The 25,445-nt window shown below is 41.2% G+C and overlaps 1 protein-coding gene across 1 annotated transcript in view; it reads right to left on the bottom strand.

Moving 5' to 3' along the window:
• Nucleotides 1–573: 573 nt before the first annotated feature.
• The window catches only part of SPPL3 (signal peptide peptidase like 3), a 138,582-nt gene continuing 113,710 nt past the window's right edge, over nucleotides 574–25,445 (bottom strand). Inside the window, exons 3-11 of the mRNA XM_012650224.1 lie at nucleotides 24,590–24,678; nucleotides 17,450–17,569; nucleotides 16,649–16,727; nucleotides 15,400–15,512; nucleotides 4,794–4,900; nucleotides 4,004–4,167; nucleotides 3,089–3,288; nucleotides 2,115–2,224; nucleotides 574–1,381 (exon numbers count right to left, since the gene is read on the bottom strand). Coding sequence (XP_012505678.1) covers nucleotides 1,310–1,381; nucleotides 2,115–2,224; nucleotides 3,089–3,288; nucleotides 4,004–4,167; nucleotides 4,794–4,900; nucleotides 15,400–15,512; nucleotides 16,649–16,727; nucleotides 17,450–17,569; nucleotides 24,590–24,678 — 1,054 coding nt within the window. The 3' untranslated portion in view covers nucleotides 574–1,309. The remainder of the gene's footprint in view (nucleotides 1,382–2,114; nucleotides 2,225–3,088; nucleotides 3,289–4,003; nucleotides 4,168–4,793; nucleotides 4,901–15,399; nucleotides 15,513–16,648; nucleotides 16,728–17,449; nucleotides 17,570–24,589; nucleotides 24,679–25,445) is intronic.

Genomic DNA, 25,445 nt, shown 5'->3' on the forward strand with positions numbered 1-25,445 from the left:
TCCTGGAATTTAGGGCCCAGCTCAGAGGGGCATTTGACATTTGTCCCCAACACCCAGTTGTCACCACAGGTAAACCAAGACTAATCACAACAGCAAGGACAGGATTGTGTTGCTTTTTTCCTTTTTTTTTTTTTCTTAAAGGAGTGAGGGCATGGAAAATACAGCACACCAATGAAACAAAATGTCAAAAAAAAAATACAAAAAAATAGAAAATAGAAAAATGTATTTACAAGGATACATTACTATGATCAGAAAGCACAAAGACACTTGCTGCTATAATACATGCATTGGTTCAGGAAGAAACTGCTAAAAGCCCTGCAAGGGAGAAGGCTGTAAAAAGAAAAAAAAGGGCCAAAAGGTTTTCACTTTTCATCCCTAATTTGCTACACTGATCAAAACCAAGTGAGTCTCCTGAAGTCCGTGAGGCTATCAGCACAAACGCTGGACTGCTTCGCGACTGCAGGGTCGGTTGTGAAGGGGGGAGACGGCAGCTTATCCGTATAGGAGGAAGCCACAGTAACTGCTCGACATGCTCAAAACAACAGCAAGCCCTGTCTGCTACACAGCGTGATCTTAGCAGGTTTTAATTTGTTTATTCATAGATAACTATGTGTGTGCGTGTGTATATGTACGTATGTATAAAACCGTGCCCTTGTTCACTGCCAACACAACAGCGGGGTGGACGTGAACTCATTACAACAAATGCTGATGTGGATGTTGTAAGAAGTCACTCAATGTCTGTGGATTTAATAAGTCACTTCACACCACAGAAAATATTTAATAAATCCAAAAAAAGGAAAGAAGAATATAACGACAGAAGAGCTTCTGTCCCAGTTCTCTGAAACTGAGTCCCCCACAGGGAACTGGTCCCAAAGTTCTTGAGGGTTCATTGAAGAAACTTCGGTTTGCTAATTTTTTTTTAGATCCTTTTAGTGTTCAAAAGTTCTAGAACGACTCCTTGCTGTTTCAGTTTTTAAACAGTCAAATCTCCATCTCCCCTGCAAGGTGACAGTTTGGTGCAGACAGTCTGGGGCAGATCCGTAAAAACTGGGGAGGAAGGAGCGCTGGGGAGAGAGCTGTCCCTTCTGGAATCCGGAAGAGGCTCCGCGTCTACAGCTGCAAGAAGAGACGGAACCGAACAGGGCTCCGGCACCTCTCTCCTGCAGACGAGCTCCCTTTAAATGCAAAATCCAGTCACACGGCAGTTCCTTAAACAGGTACATGAGTACCAGGCCGGCGCTAAGAGGAAACAAAACGAGTTGAGAGAAAGGACTATGATGGCCACTCTGGTCACTTTCTGTGTGATCCATCATACTTCCAGGAAGCGCGAGCTGCTGGACTTGGAGTGGAACGGCTCAGACCACATCCGCCGGAGGTCACCCTGGGAAAGGAGGGACTTCACTGAGTTACATATTTAAACATGAGGCGCACACAGCTACCCGTCTGTTCTGACTCTTGATCTCGGATCACAGAGCTTCTGTGGGGGAATCAAAGCGCATTCAAACATCACTCACTGAAAAGTAACCCACCATTTTTAGGAGGACTCCTTAGAAGAGAAGCTCGTGGGCCCTCGAGCAAGGAAGGGCTTTTCTTAACTCTATCCTGAGTAAGTTCTATCCTTGTGAGCCAGACCATCTGGGCAAGCAGAGTAACCTCTGTGTCTGGCGATGATAAAACAAATCTGGCAAGTAAGACAATGGCCTCTCCAAATCTTGTTTTTGTCACACACTGCCCTCAGTACGATCCAGTCTTTCTTCATTACTTCCTAACTTAAAGTATTAAAAAAACCAAAAAGCTGTGAGGTGGCAGGAGGGCACTGCCTTTGAGAGACGCAGGAAGTCTCCACAGCTGGGCTCTGGGGCTTTCAGTTAATCACTCCATGACCAGGTGGCACAGGGGCCTAGCCCACTGGCATCCTCCGCCCGTGGCTGCAAGGACCTGAAGAGTCTGCCGATGCCAGGTCAGCACGTGCGCACACGACAAGGTCGGGAGCTCGCTCAGGGCGTAAGCAGAACCACCTCCAGCAAGGAGCGTCCACACCCAAACACGAGGCCAGGCCAGTGCTCTCACACGTTTGTCATGGCTTCTCACCCTTCTCCCTTCTCCCCGCTCACCTTTAAATAGGCCATTGTGAGGAGTGGCAATAAGGTAAATGGCACCAAATAGAGAAGGGCAGGCTGGGCGGCCCGGTGAATGCGCGAGGCCACGGTAGCGGTGAGCAGACCTGTGAGGAGAGAGGCGTTCGTGACAGAGGACAGGGAAGCCTGGCACCTGGCTGCTGTTTGGCCAAGTCCTGAGATTGCGCAGATCTAACGCGATGTGTTCCGTCCCACGGCCAGGGTGTGAAATGCTCAGGTTCCTGGGCTCAACGCCTCCCTCCCCAGTCGTGCTTGGTCCCTTTGTCTCGTGCGGTGCGAGATGCTGGACTTGGAGGCAAAAGACCTGGGTTCAAGTTCTAACACTGCTACTTAGGACGGCTACGTACCCCTGGTGTAGGCATCTCGCCTCTCTGAGCCTCAGTTGCTGATCTGTCTAATGGGGTCAGTACCACTTGCCTTGCCCTCCGAGTCTCTGTACTGAAAGCCCATAGAATGAGTGGCGCGGGGGCACAGAGGTGACAAGGTGCGCAGTCGCAGGTGCAGGGGCCGCTATTCCTGGCCTAGTTACACCTGTCTCTTCCTGTCTGGCCTGTATGTGAGCTGCCTAGGGAGACTTGTAAGTCAGAGGTGACAGAAATGTGAGTACTAACGAAAGTAACTATCTGTTGGATAAAGGAGGAAGTGGACACGGTATTCACTAAACTCAGCAGAAGATTTCACTGCATTATGTGGTACGTCCTTGGCTGTGAGGACCGGCCGTGCTTTTCCTACACTGTCCTTCAGACAGCCTGCTGGACAGGGAACTGGCCTATCCAGTGCGGACAGCATCTGTCACTGGGTGGGCCAGAAAGTTTCTTTTCGGTTGTCTAGTACAACCAGCAGAGTCAGCGCTCCCCTTCCAACGTCTGCAGCTAGAAGACCCAATTTAACTGCAAGGCTTGCAGGGCCGCCAGAGAGGCTCACCTGCAGTCTCTCTGGTTCTTTCTTACCTACGAAGTACCCGATGAGGGTGCAGTGAAAGTAGGAGACCTTCTGCATGCGCCCAGAGATGTTGGCGGGTCCAGAGGCACCACAGGAGTCCCCGCTGGCTTGTTTTTTGTAGTTGTCATAGCGAAGGACAAAGCACAGCAGGAGACCAGGCATCACGATGTCTCCAATGCCCAACATGGAGAAGTGACTGCCGGTGGAGCTGGAACGCAGGTTCAGAGGTTAGGGGTGGCACACTCTACAGCCCACTTTCTATTCCTTCTGTGCCCAGTCTGTCAGCGTTAGCGCTTATCTGAATGGTAGATGGAAATCTCTACTGGCTGAACCAACACTAGCGTTTAAGAGTTTGGAGATTAAAAGCCACGAGAGTACTGGCAACAGAGGGCTCCAATCTGGCCCCTCCGTGTTTCAGGAGAGCACCTTGGAAGTGACTGCTTAATTGTGCCTCCCTTAGAAACGTCAAGCAATTCATTATTGTGACACATTCACTGGTGAGACCTCAAATAAGCACCTGACTGCTGCCAGACACAGAAGATTAAAGCAGCACATTAATTCTGCCAAGATTATAGTACCAGGAGCTGTATAATTTTACCATTAGAGCATATTTTTACAAATGTCTTACAAGTAAAAAAGCAGCAGGTTCTCCTGGTTAATTCCGGCCAACTTTAAAAAGTGGAAACAGCATAAGATACGGTCATTTGGAAACAATCAATGATAAAAAGCAGCACCTGGATCACTTAGTGATAAATTTTGGAAAATTAATATTGTAGTCCTCATTTCCTATGTACAATGCAACCCTCTCCAGTTTAGCACTAGAATATTGATGATGAAAGACACAGTGACCAACGCAGGGAACAGACAGGCACAGGAAGGCAGTGTGACCAGTCACAGGGTGAGGTCTGGCCTGCCATTCCTACCTCGGGAAGACCAGTTTTCCAGGCAGAGACAGGCGAGGAACATCACGCCCAACGTTGGGCCCCAGGTGGAGCTTCCGGGATAGAACATCAAGGGGATTGTCAGCCGGCTGCGTGGCCACCTTCACCATGACGTTGCTATTGAAGATGTAGGCTGAGAAAAATACCTGCCAAGTTGGAGAGAGGCCTTTAACAGCGGGGCTGGAAGCAACCAGTTTCAGCATCAGCCCCCTGTGTTCCTCAGAGCAGAGCCTCCGAGTGCTGCGGTGTCAGTGCTTGCCTGTCAGCATGCTTTGCGGAGAAAGAACCTCTCTGCTCTTCCTGCCGTCATGCAGATTTCTGAATTCTCTCTACACCCAAAGAGCACTCCCCTACAGTGGACGGGCTGTGTTCCCATGGCAGGGAAGCTTGTCTGCCTGCTACCTCTTCCACCCTCGGACTCACACACACACCCACTGTATTACATCTCACACAAAAGGCTCAGGCAGCCAGTGGCCTATGCACTTTTTTCTTCCTTAGGGACAGGGTCTGGCTATGCTGTTGCCCAGGCGGGAGGGCAGTGGCTGTTCACAGGTGCGATCATGGTGCACTGCAGCCTTGAACTCCTGGGCTCAAGTGATCCTCCCACCTCAGCCTCCCAAGAACCTGTGCACCCTTTAACATGCACAGTTCAAGACTGGAGGGCGTGACTGGTGGTCAGGCAAGCCCAACTCTGGATACTTCTGGTGAACAGTGCTCAGGAGTGAATGCTTCCATTCAACACACGGAGAGCCGGCGCTTCTAGGGAACTTACCCAAAAGACATCGTAGATTAGAAGCCCTGAGAGAAGCAGGCAGGAGACCTTGAGGCTTGGCAGGCGGACAAAGGCGATCATGGCGACACAGAGACCCATGGCAAGCGCTGGGAGGAGACAGCAGAGAGCAGTCAGCATGTGGACTGCAGACTCATCCTTTCTCCACCAGCTACTCAGCCTAACAGAGCCTGCACTCCCCTCAACATTCAGGCAGTCCTAAGCTCTAGCTTCAGACACTTATACCCCACGGGTGCAAGAGCCCACTTTAGCCCATTTAGATCTGCTGGTATTTGGGGCTATTCCTTTTCTGATGCTATATATAGCGCGCTCAACTGTTGGAGACCCAGGAGACGCTCTATTCTGGACCAGTCCGAGGCCCCCTGGCTCTTGTGCCCTGCCTTCCCCAAGTGGATGCATCGTCCCTGCTCTTCACAGGGTTAACTCACACCCTTAGATCACATCGCCTTTCATTACACAGAAACATCGTCCCAGGAGTTCATCCTTTAACTGCATTGGAGGAAACTGGAGAGCACAGTCAAGCAAAATTTTTAAAAATTATATTCCCACTATCCGGAGATTACCACTGTTAAACATCTTCCCAGAATTTTTTACATAACTATGTATTTTTAATCTAATGAGATCACACAATCTATTTTTTTAAGCCAACAATCTCCAGTTTAATTCCAATGAGTTTTCATCTCATTTCGTTAAATTTCTCTAATAGACTCTGAAAAGTCTTCTACAGATGGGCTGTATGAGCCGGAGTGCAATCCAGGACCTGTGTACATCTTTTAAATCTTTTCCAGTCTGGCAGTCCTTTTTTAATGACTTGTTCAGACTGGAGTCATTTGTCCTATAGAACATAGAACCTTCTTGATTTTTCTGGTGCTTCCCTACTTTGTTTGGCCCTTTCCTCTAAAGACATCATTATCTGAACCAGGCGTTCTCTGTCAAAGGTATAGTTCAAGACTGGAGGGCGTGACTGGTGGTCAGGCAAGCCCAACTTTAGATACTTATGGTGAGCAGTGCTCAGGAGTGAATGCTTTAATTCAACACACGGAGAGAGCAGGGGCTTCTAGGGAATGTAGGGTCTTGAACTCCTGGTTGCAAGCAATCCTCCCACCTTGGCCTCCCAAGGTGCTGGGATTATGGGTGTGAGCCACCATGCCTGGCTCCTGCAATTATTTTTAACACATTAGCTGCCACGTGAGTTGTATTTAACTCATGCTAGTTTTGAGCCCGGGACCTCCTGATGCATATGTAACTCACACGTCTGTTTACCTTATTTACCATACCTATGGGCACGTAAAACAAAAAATAACAAATTTTTCATTAAATTAGAAAGGATCATTTTATTGTCAAAGTTTTTATACTGTTTTTGTAATAAAACACGCGGCCCCAAGGAAAAAAATTTTTTTCTAGTGTGGCGTGGCAGTCAATGTGTTAAAATTGTACCTTTTCCCTATCCTTGGCCTTATTTTTTTCCTCTTACATCTCTCAACATCTGACACACTAGATAACTTTTTTTTTTCAATTCTCCCCTCAACTCCGCGGAAGCTCCTTGAGGGCATGGCTCACTGCCGTGTCCCTGGAGTCCAGACCTCTCCCGCCTTCTAGCTGTCCCCTATTCTTCTGCAAACACAGGTCTGATTAGGCCACAGAGCTGCTGACGAATTTTCCATGGGCTCCTGCAGTGGGACGAACATCCAGCTCCCTGGCCAGGCGCTGCAGGCCTGCACGGGAGGGTGCTCTCCACTGCGTAGCCCACGCTCTCCACACGCACTTCCTGCTGCCTGTTTTCTAGCCCCTCAAACGTGATCCCACCTCTCAAAACACTGTGTTCTTTCAGGCTCCACACAGAAAACCCTGCCCTGGCTTCTTCATCTGGAAAATTCATCCTCATTCTTACAATGCTAGGTCAGAAAGCTTCCTCAGGGTCTGTCCTGACCTAACCAGAGTAAGGTGTTTCTTCCATGTGATGCCGCAGAACTCTGTATACCTCTCAACTCATCCATCCATTCTCTGACAGTGTGATTATCCATATACAAGTGAGTTTATTCCCTGCGCTAGCTGACTGTGCATTCCTGGCAAACAGAAACCATGTCTTTCTGTGGGTCCCTAGCACTTAGACATTGAATAAATACTTGCTAAGTGAATATTAACTTCAAATTATCTAAGGAAAGTATAAAATGTTTTATTATCAGATATGTATCATTTTAATAGAATTGGTAGTAAACTGCCAATATATGTAAAAAAGTAGATAAATACAGCAGTTTGGCAGACCCTGGACACATCAGCTCAACTAATATTCCGTGAGTTCCTACTGTGTATACGGCGTTGCATAAACACAAAAGCATTCCTATCCCTACAACAGAGAGGGGTTGGAAAGACGGTACTAAAAGTAGGAAGAACAAAACGTGTATATCATCATCGTTGTTATCAAGCATTCACTGAGCTCCATGGGGTGTGATACAGTGTGAATTTTGTAGAGATGTGGTCGAGACCTAATTCCTGACTTGATAATATAGGGTGCTCGTTACACTAGGGTCTCCTTTAATTTTTTAAATAAGTTGACAGAAACAGAACTGAACTGGTAAAATGTATAAAAATGCAAGTCATTTGAAATAAACCTAATGACCTGTATTACCTAGACAGGGTCAGCTGGGCTTTGCGAAGCTTGGAGAATTCAGGAGCTGCAAAGGGGATGACTGAAGCATGACATTTTGGGCATTGAGAGATACGCTAAAGCCATGCTCTCATAAAATCACGCCCATTTTTTAAAGGATAGGATCTCCCCTTACCATTATCTTTGGCTATGTTGTGAATCAATAAACAGGACAGGGATAAGCTGAGCTGGCTGGAGGAACAACAGTGGTCTGTGAGTGGGAAGCCCATGGGGCAGAGGCTGGGAACTGACGGCCACACAACAGGGGAAACTCGTGTTTGTGTAAATACTGGCTGGGGGGATCTGTTCACCGGCTTGCAAGTGAACACACGGAATGCAAAGCATCAAGGGAACAAAGGAAGTCACAAAAGGCCTGAGACGAATAGTCAAGAGGCAGGAGAGAGTGGGAACTGATGGTCAGTCCCACTGCATCTCACCAATAACCGAAAGAGGGGCCGGGAAACTGAACAGAGAAGCAAAAGGGCAGGCTCTTCAAGTTAGGTATAACACGCCTCTGTGACACATGCAGACGACTTGTCCCTTCCTGAACTTTTCCATTAATTTACCACAGAATCACTTCATCCTAAACTTGCAGGAGCCTTTAAGGTCATATGGTCTAAGCATCCACCCGCTGCTTGTCATTCATCCTATGCTAATCCTATCCTACCTGGGTCTAAACTAAACATGGAAAACACAGAACTGCTCAGTGACAGGATTTTCTATGACTCCAGACAATGTCATCCTATCCTAACCTTCCAAACAAGCAGCTCTGGGTTCATTTTCCATGTATCACAGTCTTTCATCATGTACACACATGTGCAGCCACCTTGGGGTGTTACCCTGTACCATGACTGCAGACCGTTGGTCGTGCCTCCTCTCACTTCCTACTTCCGCGTGTGTTCCCACCCCACCCCTTTCTTTCCCGTTGACTCTTCACTGCCATTGTCAAACATTCATCTGTTCCTATCATTTTCTGCCTTAAGGTCACCAGGTTCCCTTCTCTGTGATGGATCGAGGTTAATTATAAAGTTGTACAGCCGCAGGGGGCACAGCTCACACGGAACGGAGCTGTGCCACGCGGCGCCTCTGCCTCAGAGCCCATCTTCCCCGGTTCCCGTTCCTCAGCTGGTCCTTCTCTCTGTCCGCATGCAGTCGAGCAGCCCTAAGTCTCCCCACTGTATCCTAAGTTCTGTGTATGAAGAGGCAGAATGCATCCCTTTTGACTATGGCAGAAAAGGTTCTTATTAATAATATAAGCATGTTGAATGAGTATCACTCCTTCCCCACTGAACATTGCCACGAGCTACGTCGTATCCCCAAAACCTGCTCTCCATTATTCATCTAGTTTGCCTCTCCTTCTTCTTACTTTCATTCAAGTATCGCTTTAAAAATCTTATCCCATCCTTAGGGCTTTTCCAGGCCAAAGTGAAGAGAAGTGCTCTCTCCTCCTCTGCTGCTTGAGAAACTCCCAAGACTCTGCCCCATAGCTTTACCAACAAAATTAACTTTTGGCTAAATGTAAATTAACCAAAAGTGTTAGGGAAGTAAATTATTATCTGGGCCACTTAGCTATAATTATTTTCAATTTATTATTGATACCTCTGTATCACCTTGTCTTCCACAACCAGGGATAGGGACAAAGACAACGACCCCAAACTGAGCTAAAATGTTCTCTACACTAGGATTACATAACCTGTAAGGTTTCTAAGCAGTGCTCACATTCTAAGATAAAAGAGCTCTAGATATCCCTGCTTTATGTGGACTAAGCTCCAGAGTGTAGCATTTTAAAACAAAAAGTAAATTGCTAGACTTCTGGCACTAAACATTTTCTAATCACAGGTTGGTAGTAACTGCTATAAAATAGGGGCGGGGGCTGGACGGGGCATCTGTCAAGACCGCTAGTCCCTGAACCCAGAAAGCGGATACAGACTGCGAACCGACTTCAAGGAGCCTTAACGGTGTGTGTGCGTGCTCAGGCTCATCAGCTTTTAGCTAACATACCACCACCTATTGGTCAAATTCTTTCAAGCCTTCCCAAATTTGAAAGGTTGATTTGTCAAATGAAACTGAGTTAGAGTAGATACAACAGCTCTAGATTTCAGTTCAAGAAAATTCTGAAGTCTCTTCCTTTTTTTTTTTTTTTGCAACAGGGTCTTGCTCTGTTACCCAGGCTAGAGTGCAGTAGTGCAATCATAGCTCACAGTTCAGTGCAGCCTCAAACTCTCAAATGCCTGGGTTCAAGTGATCCTCTTTCCTGAGTAGCTGGGACTGGAGGCACACACCACTACACTTGGCTAATTTTTCTTATTTTTTGTAGAGATGGGGTCTTGCTATGTTGCCCATGCTGGTCTCGAATTCCTAGGCTCAAGTGATCCTCCTGCCTCAGCCTCCCAAAGCACTGGGATTACAGGTGTGAGCCAGTCCATTCTTAGTATTAATACTTTCTAGTCTAGCCCTAAAAATAATTTATCATCCTATTTTCACTCTAAATTAGCTTCAAAGAACAGGCTTTAATTAAGAAACACTCATTTAAAAAACCCTACCACCAAATATCACTGCCTACAAGATGATTTTTGATTCTACAGAGAAGTCTGGAAAGATAATTTCCACGCCAGAGAGCAACACAGACTATGCCTAGAAAGCTACCTTACTGCGATAGCAGAAAACAGGTCAAACACATCAAACACTTGTTTGAGGAACAATTAGAAAGCTCAAAGGCCCTATCAGTTTTGAGGAACAATTCTATCCTTGGTCACAAGGGCAGTTTAAGCAGTGCAAACTGGTAGGAGAGATCCTTGGATGAGTAAATATGGGGAAATTGCAATAATGATAGAAAATACTGTAAAAGTCTACTAGTTAGTGCCAATTAGGATTTATGGGAGCCTCACTGAACACTCAGCCAAAAATTTCAACTACTTAGTGGATTTCCCAATGGGAATGTACTTCTTTTTTTGAGACAGGGTCTTGCTCTGGTGCCCATGCTACAGTGAGTGCAGTGCTGTCATCATCACAGCTCACTGCAGCCTTGAACTCCTGGGCTTAAGAGATCCTCGTGCCTCAACCTCTCAAGTAGCTGGGACCGCAGGTATGCAACTGCAGCTTGCTAATTTTTAATTTTTTTGTAGAGACGGGATCTTGCAGTGTTGCCCAGGCTAGTCTCAAACTCCTAACTTCAAGTGAACCTCTTACACCTCAGCCTCCCACAGTACTGGCATTACAGGCCTGAGCAACCGTGCCTGGCCCCACTTCTGATAGTGGTCACTGGGAAAATAAAGTTTGTCCTTTATGGCCAATTTTCTAACAACTCTACAGTCTACAGGAGAAGACCGCTACAGTAAAACAGACCTTTTAGTATGTCTTATGGAGAGTTGCTTACTCCATTCTTCTGTGAGTCTGATAAACCTATCCCAACCCCTGTCCACAGAAGTACAATGAAGAAAATTCTGCTGACTTGCTCTTAAGTATGTGTTTCTGATGACAGTGTAAAAGAATGTCACCTTCCATGATGCCAACCTTTTCTTTTTTCTTAATGACATACTGTTAGTAAATAGGTATTTTTTCTATTCTATGACATGCTAGGGTGGGGTAGAGCTGAGAGTATAAAGAACACACTGCTTATTGTTTTGAGAGATATCTAATCTTTTTTGGGTCTATAGCTTAGTAAGAACTTAAAACCCTTAGCAAAACAGGTGAATAGTGTATCGTGTGTGTCCGAACACATAAATAAAGAGATCCATGAAAGGACAGCCACCAAAAAGTTAGTAGTGGGATTACTGAGAACCTTAGACCACACGGGACTGAGACCTCATGGTAGTTTAAGTATCACTTGTCATAATAATGGACTTTAGCCTGCTAACACTGAGACTAATCAGTCCTGCTCAGGTGATTACTGCTTTATATTACTTTAGCTAAACCAGTAACACCTGGAGCGTTCATCATCATCTCGTGTCACATAACATTTGTGTAGGTGGATTTAAGTGTATCATTACGGGGGGGGGGTGGCCTCTCAACCTGTCATTTAAAGTCACCATCATAAAAGTTTCTCTTAAGAGTATGTAGTTCACATTCATCCAAACAGTCAATTTATATGGACCGAAATAATTTGATTTAGGTTTTAACCAACTAACCAGGATTTCTAAATAGTTTTTGTTCAAAAGTAGTAGAGGAGAAATATCTGTGCTGCGTGTTTCCTCATCAGGAAGACACTGGACTAGAAAAGATTTAAGGGATATGATCATAAAAGCAGCCAGGAGATTTAACTTGGACTAGTATTTACTATCTCTACTCTGATCACTAGCATGACTGAGACTCAGCAGTCTATAATACATATCTTAAATAGAAATTAGGTTCTATTGAAGTCTTTCAAAATCCCCTACATGCTAGATTTACGTCCTACCCACCTCTTCCCCCTTTTCATTTAACAAATCATTCTGCAGAAATCAAGAGTTGATCTCGGGAAAGTCTAATGCACATTCCTACAACTTTATCACTTTTAATGATACCTAGTCCATATAAAATAGGCATCTATCCTTTCACTATAAGCTGGACAAGCAACTCGTGTGACTTTGAATGTGATTTCTTTTTCTCAACTCGCTGTTCATCAACTTACAGAAGCACTGAAGTATCAAACACAAATCATAAGAATACTGAAAGCACTAATACTTGATTTGGGAAATTTAACAGTTCTAATAACCACTTAAAGATTCTAACCATTGCACTTCAGAAATGCTTATATGCATAGTGGGTACTCAAGTACTGAAGCAAATGATTACAGTACATGTTTTCATAAGGCAATGTAAAATTCTAAAACAACAGACCAAACCTGTCAGCATCAGCAAAGGTACATTATTGCATAAACCAGGCACTGGTGATTTTGAGTCTGCCTTCCCTGTCTGAGTATTAATGGTTTGCATGTCTGCAACCTCAAGGAACTGTTTTGTTTTTTTTTTTTTGAGACAGAGTCTCACTCTCTTGCCTGGGCTAGAGTGCTGTGGCGTCAGCCTAGCTCACAGCAACCTCAAACTCCAGGGCTCAAGCGATCCTCCTGCCTCAGCCTCCCAGTAGCTGGGGCTGCAGGGCATGCGCCACCATGCCCAGCTAATTTTTTCTATATATTTTTAGTTGTCCAGCTAATTTCTTTCCATTTTTAGTAGAGATGGGGTCTCACTCTTGCTCAGGCTGGTCCTGAACTCCTGACCTCGAGAGATCCTCCTGCCTCGGCCTCCCAGAGTGCTAGGATTACAGGCCTGAGCCACCACGCCCAGCCTGTTTTGAGTTTTAATAGCTTGGTAGACACTGAAAAAAAAAAAAAGCACTGAATACTACTGTGACAACAAATATACACAAATTTACCTATTTATAAAAATATAAATTTAACATTTTATTTTTTAAAATTATCAAACAGTAGAATTGACAGTTTTTCTTTAGCTGTACTAGTTCTATGAATTTTAACACATGCATGTATCTGCAAAGCCACCACCACACTACACTTGGCATATACGACAGCTGCATCACCCCCCAAAAATCCCTTGTGCTGAATGTTTATAGTCACCTCACTTGCCCACATAACCTCTGGCAACCACCACTGATCTGTCTTCTGTCACTATGATTTTGTCTTTTTGAGCAAAAAAAAATATTTTTATTTAAAAAGCATATGTCACTATAAATATCACCTTTGATTAACATTTTATAGAACTTGCAATCCAATAGTTTGTTTCCCCATAATATTCCGTTTCTTGCAGCTTTTTACTAATTAACTTGGCACATATAAATTTTAAATCCTTGGTACTGTTCAAAATGAGGAAAAAAAATTCCCTGAAGTAGGACAAGTTTTTAGTTGTCCTTAAGGTTTAAAATTTCTTCCTTATTAAGAATAACATAATTCCCTTTCATTGAACATTTCCTGAGTATATTGATATAATTCTGATTCTGGATCACAGAAAAAAACAGTTTACAATCCTTTTTGCCAAATTCTATCCAACTTGACCATGAACAGAACATCCTTGGTTTTAATTCACATTTCTGATGCAAGTGTTTTCTAAAAATTATAAATATAACAATACCATTAAAAAAAAAAAAGCAAACCCCAAACAAACTATATGGATCAAATACTACTCAGCAAACTTAAGATGAGTCATAGAAAATATGTATATCCTATAGGATCAGTACTGAGAGACTGTCTGCCTAACTTAGCTACTCCTGCATCTGAGGCTGTGATGGTGAGCATCACTCTGCCTGGCTCTGGGCTCAGACAACAGTGAATGTCAACTCCGCCGCTGCTGAGCCAGCCCCACAGCTGCAGGGAAATGCTGCCTGGCAGAGTGCAGAGGAGCCTCGCAGACCTGGTGCTGGGTCCAAAGAGCTCTGTTCCAAGGTGTGGAGTAGCCTTGCCATTGCTTGGAATGGGTAACAGGTACAGATGCAATCCATACCTGTAATCCCCAATTTTCAAATTCCTTCCTTAAAAATTCCTTAGATAGTACTACAAATAGTAGAAAATTGACAGCCTTTGTATTTTAACCTCCTTCCTTTCTGAACCACCAAAAGTAAAGAGAAGGTGAACAGACTTTGTGGGGCCAAGGAGTTATTAGATAGAAGTTTCTTGAGATTAGGAAAGCACACTGTGCAAATGAGAACAAGGACTGCATGTAAGGAAAGTGGAGAGAAGGTTTCAGGGTCTTCAATACAGAAAAGTTTAAAAATGTCTCAAGGGAAAGACTAGAGGAATTATGGGGGACTTTTGGAAATGTCCTTCTAAGATATTTTGGTAGTAAGTGTGAAATATACATAGGGTTTCTGAGACTTTGGGTAAGTTACTTTTCTGAACCTGTTTTCTCTTCTGTAAAACAGGAACGATAATAGTACCTACTTCAAAGAGGTTTTTTTGATGATTAAATGAGATAATCCATGTGGAACACTCAGCAGAGTGCCCAATGCATAAAATGCACTCAATAAATTTTAGCTATTATTGTCATTATTGTTTGATCATTCATTATCAATGAAGGAAAATTCTCACATGCTATAAATCAGAGCATAAACTGCTACAGCCTATCTGAAAGGCAGTATAGTAAGAGACATAAAATTTTTAAATGCAAAAACTCTTTGTTCCAGCAATTTCATGCCTAGGATATCATCCTCAGAAAATTTTACTAAGTAATCTGACCTGTACACTAAGAGGCAAAATAAGAATGTTTACCTCAGGGTTATTTACAATAGAAAAAGATTAAAAACAATCTAAAGATATAGCAATAGTTAACATACACATAATGGAATACTCTGGAGTTATTAAAAAGGATATGATATACCTTAAGGTAATGATATAGACATGTATTTATACCATTACATAAAAAGGAGTATACTGCCTATCATGAATAACCCAGATTATATATAACATGGTATATATGATATATTACATATAATATATTCCATATTAAGCATAATATTAATATAACCCCATTTATCTAAGAAAGTATAGTCTACACAAAAACTTGTACACAAATATTCACAGAAACATTGTTCATAACAGCCCAAAAAGTAGAAATTGATGAATGGAGAAATAAAATTGGTATGGCAATAAAATAGTATTCAGCCATAAAAAGGAATGAAGTATTGATACATATTACAACATGGGTAAACCTTGAAAATATTAAGTGAAAGAGGCCAGACACTAAAAGCCACATAATATATGATTCTATTTATGTGAACTGTCTAGAATAGAGAACTCCACAGAGACAGAAAGCAGACAGTGGACAGCCAGGGGTAGAGTGGGGTGCGGTGGAAGGCAAGGGGAGTGACTGCTAATGGGTATGGGTTTTGGAGGGCGGCTGCTGAAAATACTCTGAAATTTATTGCAGCGATGGTTGCACAACTCTGTGAATATACTAAATTATCTACCAAACTATATTAAGTAAAATTATAATTTGTCACTTATTAGTTACTCACCATCCATGAGAAGCCAGTGGCCAGTGAGAACCCAGATGAGGACAAGCATGACAGACAGAGAGAATGACAGTAACTCAGCAGCAGTGAAACGCCCACAGCAACCAAAGGAAATCCTGGAAAACAGACAGTACTTGTTGGACTGATGGGCATGCTTTATTCAGTCGCCAAACCCTCCCCTGGTACTTCATGATCAGAGTACGTGATGGCTGCATTAGAATAGCAGGCGATACCTAGATACCTGGAATCCAAAATACCCAAACCTCTTTGGAGGGAGCTAAGGAAAGCTCAGAGGAAGTCTACTTCTGCACTCATATGATCATGTACTTTTTAGACCAAATGATCATGTACTTTTTAGACCAAATTATCAACACGGATATTTAGAAGTTTAAAGTGACAATATCAATCTCTGGAGAAACAAAGTATGGGGGCAATTCTACTCTTATGAGGAAATCAAAATGAAAAAAGCCAACAAATCAGTTAGCAAAGATGAAAAAATACTTATAAGATGGGAAATCTATGTGGTGGTTATTAATTCCTGGGAAAATCAGCTGCCAGTGACTGGTTTCCTAAGTACATACAACATCTCTATTAGCACAGCATTTGGTTTCCATGGAGCCATGGCTTTAGGAGTTAAGGTATGAGCACTGGGATTAAATGCCAGTGGCAGGCACATCTAGGTCACCAAAGATGAAAGGCAAAGAAGAATGTCTGAGTTCAACCACTCTTCTCACAGTCCGTTAACTCACCAGTAAAGGAATGAAAGCATTGCTTCAAAAGAAAACTGTTCATCTGTCAATAATCTAAGCAAGAAGCATGTCACAATGACTCAGACTTCTTAAGATTTGTTTACATTTCCTCTGCCATGAAAAGGTGTGCAAAAGGAAGTATTATCTTTTAGTTTTTTGTTTTTTGTTTTTTTTTTTTTTTGTTTAAGAGACAGGGTCTCACTACATTGCCCAGGCTGGAGTATAGTGGCTATCCACAAGTGTGATCATAGCACACTGTAGCCTCCAACTCCTGGGCTCAAGCGATCCTCCCGCCTAAGCCTCTCGAGTAGCTGGGACTACAGACACAAGCCACCAAGCCCAGCTCTGTCTTCTAGTTTTAAAAATCAAATATCTCACTTCCCAGTCTTCTGGCATTTGTGTGCTCCAGCCAATACCAGAAATTTAGACTCCTAATAATGCTATCAAATATGATAGAAAAAATATACAAATTTATAACTTAGAGGAAAGTCCCAAGTCCTTACTTGTTCTGAGGTGAACAGGGTCTTGTTAAATACTGGCACATCGGGAGAAGAAGAAAAGCAAAAGCTATCGTTGCGAGAACTAGAGAAAGAAAATGTATGGTTAATTTTTTTATTTTGTTTATAACAATTATACGAAAAATGGCATGACTTATAGAAACTTAGTCATTCCCCCAAATACTTTTCTTGACAAGTAGATACAGTCAATTAACTAGAGTTCTTTAGTATTGCACAGATAACCTTTTAAAAAAAAGAGATACCCGATCTCAAGTAGGGGGAAGCATGGGTAAATACTCTCATTCTCTTCTATCTCAACACAAAAAGATAAATAGCAGGCCATGGAATGATCTCCTAACAAATCTTGCAGCATTTTGTTGATGTGTTTTACATTTCCATCATTGCTTAGCTTGAAAACACACCAGAGAGCCGACAGTCAAATCACCTTAATCAGCTATCGATGTTTCTATCTGCAGAAACACGGGTAGAGGCTGCCAATGACCTCTGTGTCACACTGGACCCTCTGGTAACCTACCAGAAAAGGAGCCACGGCCAAAGCAATACTGCTCGGGTGTCACAAAGCTCCCGAGTTTTCAAATCCCTGGCCTTTCTTTCAGACTGTGCTGGCAGGGCTCAACAGATGGTAGTGGATCCAGTGGTTCAAGGAGGAGGTTGGGGGGGAGGGGAGGAGAAAAAGCCAGATTTATAAAGAAAAACTTGTAGGACATGTGTGTAAGTCTTTATTTTTGAATTATAAAAATGATGAAAAATTTACCTTATAGTATGTTAATAGAGAAACTTACTTACCTGCTGTACATATTGTAAAAACTACTTGAACTGAGTCAAAGAAGAAGAACATTACTAGAAGAGAGACAGATGCTCCAATTGGAAGGAACAGAGCCTGGGTAGAGTCAATTGTTTGGATGCCTGAAAGAGAGAAAAAGGGACACATAAACAAGTTACTATGTAACAGGCACTGTGCACGCGCACTTTACATATATTAACTTGTTAAAATGCAGAAAGTTCTAGGAATTAGCATGTGAGATACGGACTATCCAGGCCCTATGATTCTTTCTATCCCAATGAGATTACGAGCTCTTTGCTCTCCTCAGAGTGCCTTTATTATTGTAGGTGCTCATGAAATACTTGCTGAATTGAACTACTGCCTCCTGGTGCTAATCATCTGGAGGACAGGATGTGAAAAATAAATACCTCCTCCCTATCAGAGGTAGTAAAAATTCAGATTTGCTGATTTGAGTATATTTGTAGTCTTGTGTATAGTTTTGGTAAAAGAAGTGGTCTTAATCCACTGATGACCAGAATAATTTCTCATCATCTGTGGATTTAATGTACTCATGTTCACTCTTTCTCATTGCTATTAGTAACTGAGAATTGACTTTGGGTGACAGGGGGGAGAACAAGATATAGCTGAAAACAGCAAACCAGAAAAATTGGTTTATTTTATGGGAACATTTTAAGGTACCAGAAAAGGAGATGAATGGGGGAAAACAATCTCTTGGGATAGAGGAGTTCGCACAGTGGTTCTTGGTTATTTGTTCACTGAAATCACATGAAAAACTTTACAAACATTACAATGCCCACGTCCAACCCCAGACCAATTAAAGTGAAATCTAGGGGTTAAGCCCAGCTAAAAACTCCCCATCAAAATTTTATTTTGCACCCAGGGTTGAGAACCACTAATATTTGGTAGACAAGAAAAACATGTCAAAATCTGATAATCACTGAATGAAAAAAAATTGCCAGTTTCATCTTGTATGCTACCCACTTCAATGTCAATAAGAAAAGTCCACAAAAGGAACCAAAGAAATCTCCATATGATCTATTATAATGAAATATTAGAAGTAAATGGAATATTAGAAGTAAAATTCTCTCTTCATTAGATTAAGGCTACTAATAAAATATGCAACCAGGATAAACATAACTGGACATAAAGGGTTGCATGATCAACCAACATTTAAAAACTACTATTATTTAAATTTGCCTGTCCCTGTAAGAACTATTTAGAGGTTTTGCTGAAATATTTCTACAGAACAAAACTGCTTAGTAGCTTAGGTAGATGAGTCAAATAATTCACTTAGGAATAGGGCAAATCAATTTAGGAAGAGTGATCTGTGTGTCATGACAAACAGAATGTTCTGGGAAGCAGTCCTGAGCTGCAGTCAAACCCATTCAGCTTGGCCCACAGGTCACCTGGGAGGCGGGGGTGCATCTATTAGACAAAACTCTATAAAAATCTCTAATTAAATTTTACTCAAATAGTTTTTAAATTTAAGTGCTCTATACTAGTTTAAAGAAGAGCTAGAGGAAACTACAGATTTCAGGTGCTTTTCACAAGAGAAAATAATGGTTTCTCAAATAAATGACTGTCACAGGATAAGAAACAATCTTTTAAAAAATCCGTACATCTTAAAACACACTTCCCCCCCTTTTCTGTATAACAAAGTATCATATAGTGTACAGAGATAGATTGTATTGGTTCAAAACATGAACAGAAAAATGGCTGGCTAGAACAAAGACTGTAGTTAAGTCAGGTATATGAGATGTATTCATTTATAATCTAAATTTTAGAAATTGGTCTGCAAATAAGATGCGAAATACAAATAACCTTTCTGGAATATGAGATAGAATGCACAGATTTTTTTGTTGTTGTTGTTTTGAAAGCACAGATTTTAAACCAGGAGGCAACGTCACAGGGCAAGTGAAGGTCTTTTAGTTGCTGACAATATGCTACTTAACACAACATACATGACTTCAGTACTGCACTTCCTGAAGGTTTGGAGATAAAGATCTTGAAGGGGAAGGAGCTAATTAATTAGAAAGTTTAGCCAAACTCCAGTGACTTAAAAACAAAACAAAACAGAGCAGCCATGATGGGGAAGACTTTTGCAGGCACAGTTGCATTATCTTTAAAGCCAAAAGCAACATAATAGGCAATGAAATTAAAGATTATGTGCAGCAACATTACTTTTAGCGTTCAAGGAATGCAGCTACAGGCTAAATATATGTCTGGTTATGGAACAGACATTAAACAGTACACCAATGTATTGTTGGTAACTGTTAAGAAAATTACTGATTTTGCACCTCCACGCAACAAGCATGCTACTGATTAATTATTTGTTGAACATCTATTATATAGTAAACAATAGGAGGGATTGCAAAAAAAAGAGTCATTTCCAGATCTTATGGGGTTTACAGTCTAGGCAGGGAGATTAAGATGCATGTCTCCAAGAAGAAGAGAATTCCAACTGTACATCTCCATCAATCTTCCGAGTTCAAATAAATTATATGTGAAGTTTAGTATAAGACTTCAAGCTGTCAGGTGATGGGGTGTGTATTTTTTTGGGGGGGGGTGTCTTTTTAAAAAACCCCATTTAATAGTAATTAAATGAAGGACTGATGTGGGCTGGGGGGATCTATATAGGCTTCTTGGGACAGATACAGGAGTTAGAAGAAATTTGGGGGAATCGGAGAACCTGAAGGGAACTCTCCCTGCCACTGTCTCACCTTTTCTGTTGTGAAATATCACACAAAGGAAAGAACAAGAATGTAGAGCTTAGTGAATCATCACATATCTAATACCATTCAGGTCAAGAAACAGACCAACCCCAGAAGGCTTCATTGTGTCTCCCTCAATCACTACTCTGTCTTCCCCCCAAAGGGAAACACTATCCTGACTTATATATTTCCCACCTAAGCATGTATCCTTAAACACTAATGTTTATTTTGCCGTTTTAAAAATCTTATATACTTGAATTATGTAGTATGGGTTTTTTTTTTTTGATCTGGCTTCTTTCATTTAACATTATTTGTGGGAACCATCCATGCTGCAGTAGTTCACTCAATTTCATTGTATGAATATATTAAAATTTATCCATTGTATGGTTGCTGTTTGTATTGCTTCTGAATTTTTGTTTTTACAAATAATGCTACTTTGAGCATTCTTGTCCATGACTTTTGATGCATATGCACCTGTATCTGTTGCGTGTGTAACTAGGAGTGACGCTGCTGGGTCCTATCGTCGCCTTTAGTAGATAATGCCAAACTGTTTTTCCAAAGCAATTGGTGCCAACTTACACTCTTTCCAGTAGTGCAAGTGGGTTCTTTCTTGTTGTTCTACATCCTCACCAACACTTAGTGCGATCAGGGTTTTAAATTTTATTTATACTGGTAGGTATGTAGTGCTCTTTCATCGGGTTTTGATTTTCATTTTTCTGCTTTCTAATGAATTGAGTGCCATACCTCCGCGTAGGCCTGTTCTACCCTCCCTACTTACTTCCACGTGGTTAAAGCTGCCCAGATAGGTGGAGTATGACCATAACCTGAAGTAATAATTCCCTAGTCTTTTGTTCAAATACTCTAGGGAACCCTGCAGGGAGAAACATTCAATTACAAAGTGATTTCTCCTTTTTGCAAACTTTGATTCACGTGGCCCATCTAATCCTCTCTCAACACTTAACACTTCTCCTTCTAGCTTCTCTTATAATCAAGGACAATTTAATCATTTCTGACATAGTTAAAGCGTGTAATCACAGAGTGATCCTTCACCCCTGGCCCTCCACCAATGATGCTGGCCTACACCTAACACCTCTTCCTAGTCTCATGTGTCTTCACAAATTCCTTTATTCTTAGTATTTTGGGAGTAGGCAACTACAATATTTTAGAAACCTCCATCTAGTCACTTTCTCCTTCAATCAGTCCAAAACACCCTTGCCAAAATCTTAACACCAAATTCAAACCTTCCATTTTTTTTAGACCTTTCCCCTCAATTGTTCTAATTGTTAATCATTCAGAACTTCACTCTCTGTAGCACCTACATGATCTCTCTTGTGTGTGTCCCTGTTCTTCTTTCTGGCTGTTATTATTCCTTTGATTCTTTTTTTTTTTTTTTTTTTTTTGAGACAGAGTCTCACTCTGTTGCCCTGGCTAGAGAGAGTGCCGTGGCGTCAGCCTAGCTCACAGCAACCTCAAACTCCTGGGCTCAAGCGATCCTTCTGCCTCAGCCTCCCGAGTAGCTGGGACTACAGGCATGCGCCACCATGCCCGGCTAATTTTTTCTATATATTTTTAGTTGTCCGATTAATTTCTTTCTATTTTTAGTAGAGACGGGGTCTTGCTCTTACTCAGGGTGGTCTCGAACTCCTGAGCTCAAACAATCTGCCCGCCTCGGCCTCCCAGAGAGCTAGGATTACAGGCGTGAGCCACCGAGCCACCGCGCCCGGCCATTCCTTTGATTCTTGATAAATGTATTCTGTTTTCTATGCCATCCCTTCCATCTGGAATGATGTTATATTCCATAATCAAGTACTGGCCTTCTTTACAATGCCAGTTTCTTTCATTACGTTTTCCCTGATTAGGTGAAAATAGACTGCTTTCTGTCCTAATCTGTCCTGGTCCCTTTTGGTATCCATGGCTTGAGTAGGAACTGAAGAAATATATGTTGTTAAAGATAATTTAGCACAACACAGGAGGTAGATTTAAGAAAAAGACCATCTAAAAAGAAGAATTCTACTACTAGACTCTGATTCATAATGAGAAATAAAAAACTGATGTTAATAGGTAACTTCCTTCCACTCTAAGGACTGCCATTTATTTATTTGAGAATAAAATTGTACTCAGACACACACATACATATGCAGATTTCTCTTAGGTTCTGTGGTGCAATGTACAGCAGATTTATAATCTAGTTTAAGTATATCTAGATTAGTATTGCATAAATGGTATGTAACACAGGACCTTTTAAAGGGATTCGAGACTATAAAGTGATTTGGCTTAAAATGTTGATAGATAGTAAATGACTGTGTGTGATAATTTGATCTGAAAACCAGATATTGCACTGGGTTTTACCTGGTTCCTAGTAAGTTACTAGTATGGAATTTTACTTCACACGAGGCTCTGTGTCATATGTTTAAAAAAGACTCACATATTTAAACGATTCTACTTACTATCTTTATCATGCCCACTTTGCATTCCCAGGGACAATGAAACACATGTAATTCAGTGAAAATTGGGCAAGTATAATTTGGTTGACAGGGTATTGTAATCGCTAGAGAAACTGAAATTACTGAAAGTAATCTCTTTTTAACTTAACATCCATGGTCCTCCATCAATGTTCTAACTTTTCATTAGATCCCAATTTTGCCCAATTTTCACTGAATTATATGTGTTTCATTGTCCCTGGGAATGCAAAGTGGGCATGATAAAGACAGTAAGTAGAATCATTTAAATATATAACGAGTCTTTTCTTAAATGTATGACACAGAGCCTTGTGTGAAGTAGAATTCCATACTAGTAACTTACTAGGAACCAGGTAAAACCCAGTGCAATATCTGGTTTTCAGATTAAATTATTACACACATAGTCATTTACTATCTATCAAAATTTTAAGCCAAATTACTTTATACTCTCGAATCCCTTTTAAAAGGTCCTGTGTTACATACCATTTATGCATATCTATTACATACCTATTAGGTGGCAACTTTAACCTGTTCTATAGATCATGCTCTCTGTGCCTGTTACGCTATGCTCTCCCCACCTGAAATGACTTCCTCTCCACCAATTCAAGTTCACTGTTTAAAGACAAACTCACCTTCTCTAGGAAAGAGACCCTATTTGACCCACTGTTGCTTATCTGACTTGCCTTTCTCTCTTCACTTTCTCTGCTCGTGGATGTCAAACTGATTTCATCTCTAGAGCTTACTCTGATCCACTGATAAGTGGCTGGCTTGTTCGAAAGGATTTTGAGGCTATGGTGAGGGTGAGGGTCAGTGAAAAGAAGTACCTGCCCCAAGTAAAGGATGGTAAATACCAAGTCATTTACCATCTCTGCCTTAGCACTTTAAAAAAAAAAAAAAAAAAAAACTAAAGTAATTTTTTCTAAAGAATTGCTCTTGTACTTTTGCTTCTTTCAAAATATCTAACAGAATGTTGAATATATAGTTGGCACTCAATATAAATCTGTTAATATTATCGAGTCTCCTTATTTCTAATTCAACTCTTTCCATAATAAGCATCACAAATTTTCTATAACCCTACTGAGAGACAATTTACATACCATAAAATTCACCCATTTTAAGTGTATAATTCAATGACTTTTTTGGGGCAAATTTACCAAGTGTGAAACCCTCACTATAATCTTGTTTTAGAACATTTTCATTGCAACAAGATCCCTCAGTTTACAGTTAGTTTTCTCCTCATTTCTAGCCCCAGACAACCACTAATCTACTTTCTGTATAGATATATTTGTTTTGGAAATTTTACATAATGTACTCATATAATACGTTCTGTCTGGCTTCCTCGACTTAGTATAATGTTTTGAGGTTCATCCATATTGTAGCATGCGTCAGTACTTCATTCTTTTTAAATATTAAGTCATATCCCATTACATGGATATGTTATTTTTATTTATAAATTCATTAGTTTATGGATCCTTGGATTGTTTCTACTTTTTGGCTACTTATGAAAAATGCTGTTAAATATTTGCCATATAGCACACTTTTTTCTTCAAAGCAAGCACTCTTGTAAGAGCTTAAATATCAGGAAAGATACTCATGACATTTAGTTTTACAAGTACTTTAAGCAGCTCTCTTTTAAGTCACTGAATACATTTATGATTAACACCTACAAAATTATTGACCTCAAAGTATCTAAACAAAATCATAAGCAGGCAGATACTAATCTATCTTGCTTATCTCCAAGAAGCAAAGACTTTCAGCAGTGAGCTTTCAGGCATGAGTTAAAAAGCAGTACACGAGAAATCAGTAGTTCAGATTTACAACAAAATATAACAGATTATACTATAAAGATTAGATTTCATTATTATGCCAAACATAAATGCTTGAACCCAGTAAATTATTAATGGGGGGGTATAGAAAGAATCAAATTAAGACAACTACATGTATAAAAGTTAATTGACATAAAATGTCTTACTATTATTGGTGCTGTTGCCATTGAAAGACCCAGAAGAACTATTATTGTCTTTCTCCTTATCTTGATTTTCGAAGTCCATATTAAGGGACCTGTGGAAAAAAATTTTATAGGTAAGTTTAAGTTTTGCTTAAGAAAGGTGGTGGTCAGCAAAGTAATGAGACAATTTAAAAATGCAAAGGCATTAGGAAAGAAAGGAAGATCTCTTTTGAATGACTCTGAAAAATAGTTCTTGTTGCCCCATTTTAAAAAACAATCTACATTCCTTCCAATATGTCAGTTCAAGAGTCTTCCCGACTGCAGATGAAAGCATTCCAATGTGGCTGAATCTCCCAGCCATATCTCTGTGCACATCCTTAATTACTTCCTCATGATAAAATCCTAGAAGGAGAAATGCCAAAGGGCAAGCACATTTTGAGACTTTTATATACTACACAGCTGCTTCCAGAAAGGTTGTACCAATTTACTCTCTGACAGTAGTGAATAAGAGTACTCGTTTCTCTGTACCCTGTCAGCTTTGACTCAACAACAACAAATATATGAGTTTCTATATCCGAAACTATTCTAGGTACTGGTGGGATGATAAATAGTGAGCAAAATACTATTGGATTTTACACTCAATGGCAGACAGACATATAATAAACAAGAAAAATAAGTTAAATATATGGTATGTTAATGGTACACGCTAAGGAGAAAAAGGAAATGGAAGGGACAGGGAAATTTTAGATAGATCGGGCACGTAAGGCCTTACTGACAGTGACGACTTTTTTTTTTTTTTTTTTGACACAGAGTCTTGCTCTGTCACCCTGGGTAGAGTACAGTGGCATCATCATAGCTCACTGCAACCTCCAAGTCCTGG

This window comes from Propithecus coquereli, unplaced genomic scaffold, assembly GCF_000956105.1.
Source record: "Propithecus coquereli isolate 6110/MARCELLA unplaced genomic scaffold, Pcoq_1.0 Scaffold314, whole genome shotgun sequence".
In the NCBI taxonomy this organism is placed as follows: Eukaryota; Metazoa; Chordata; class Mammalia; order Primates; family Indriidae; genus Propithecus; species Propithecus coquereli.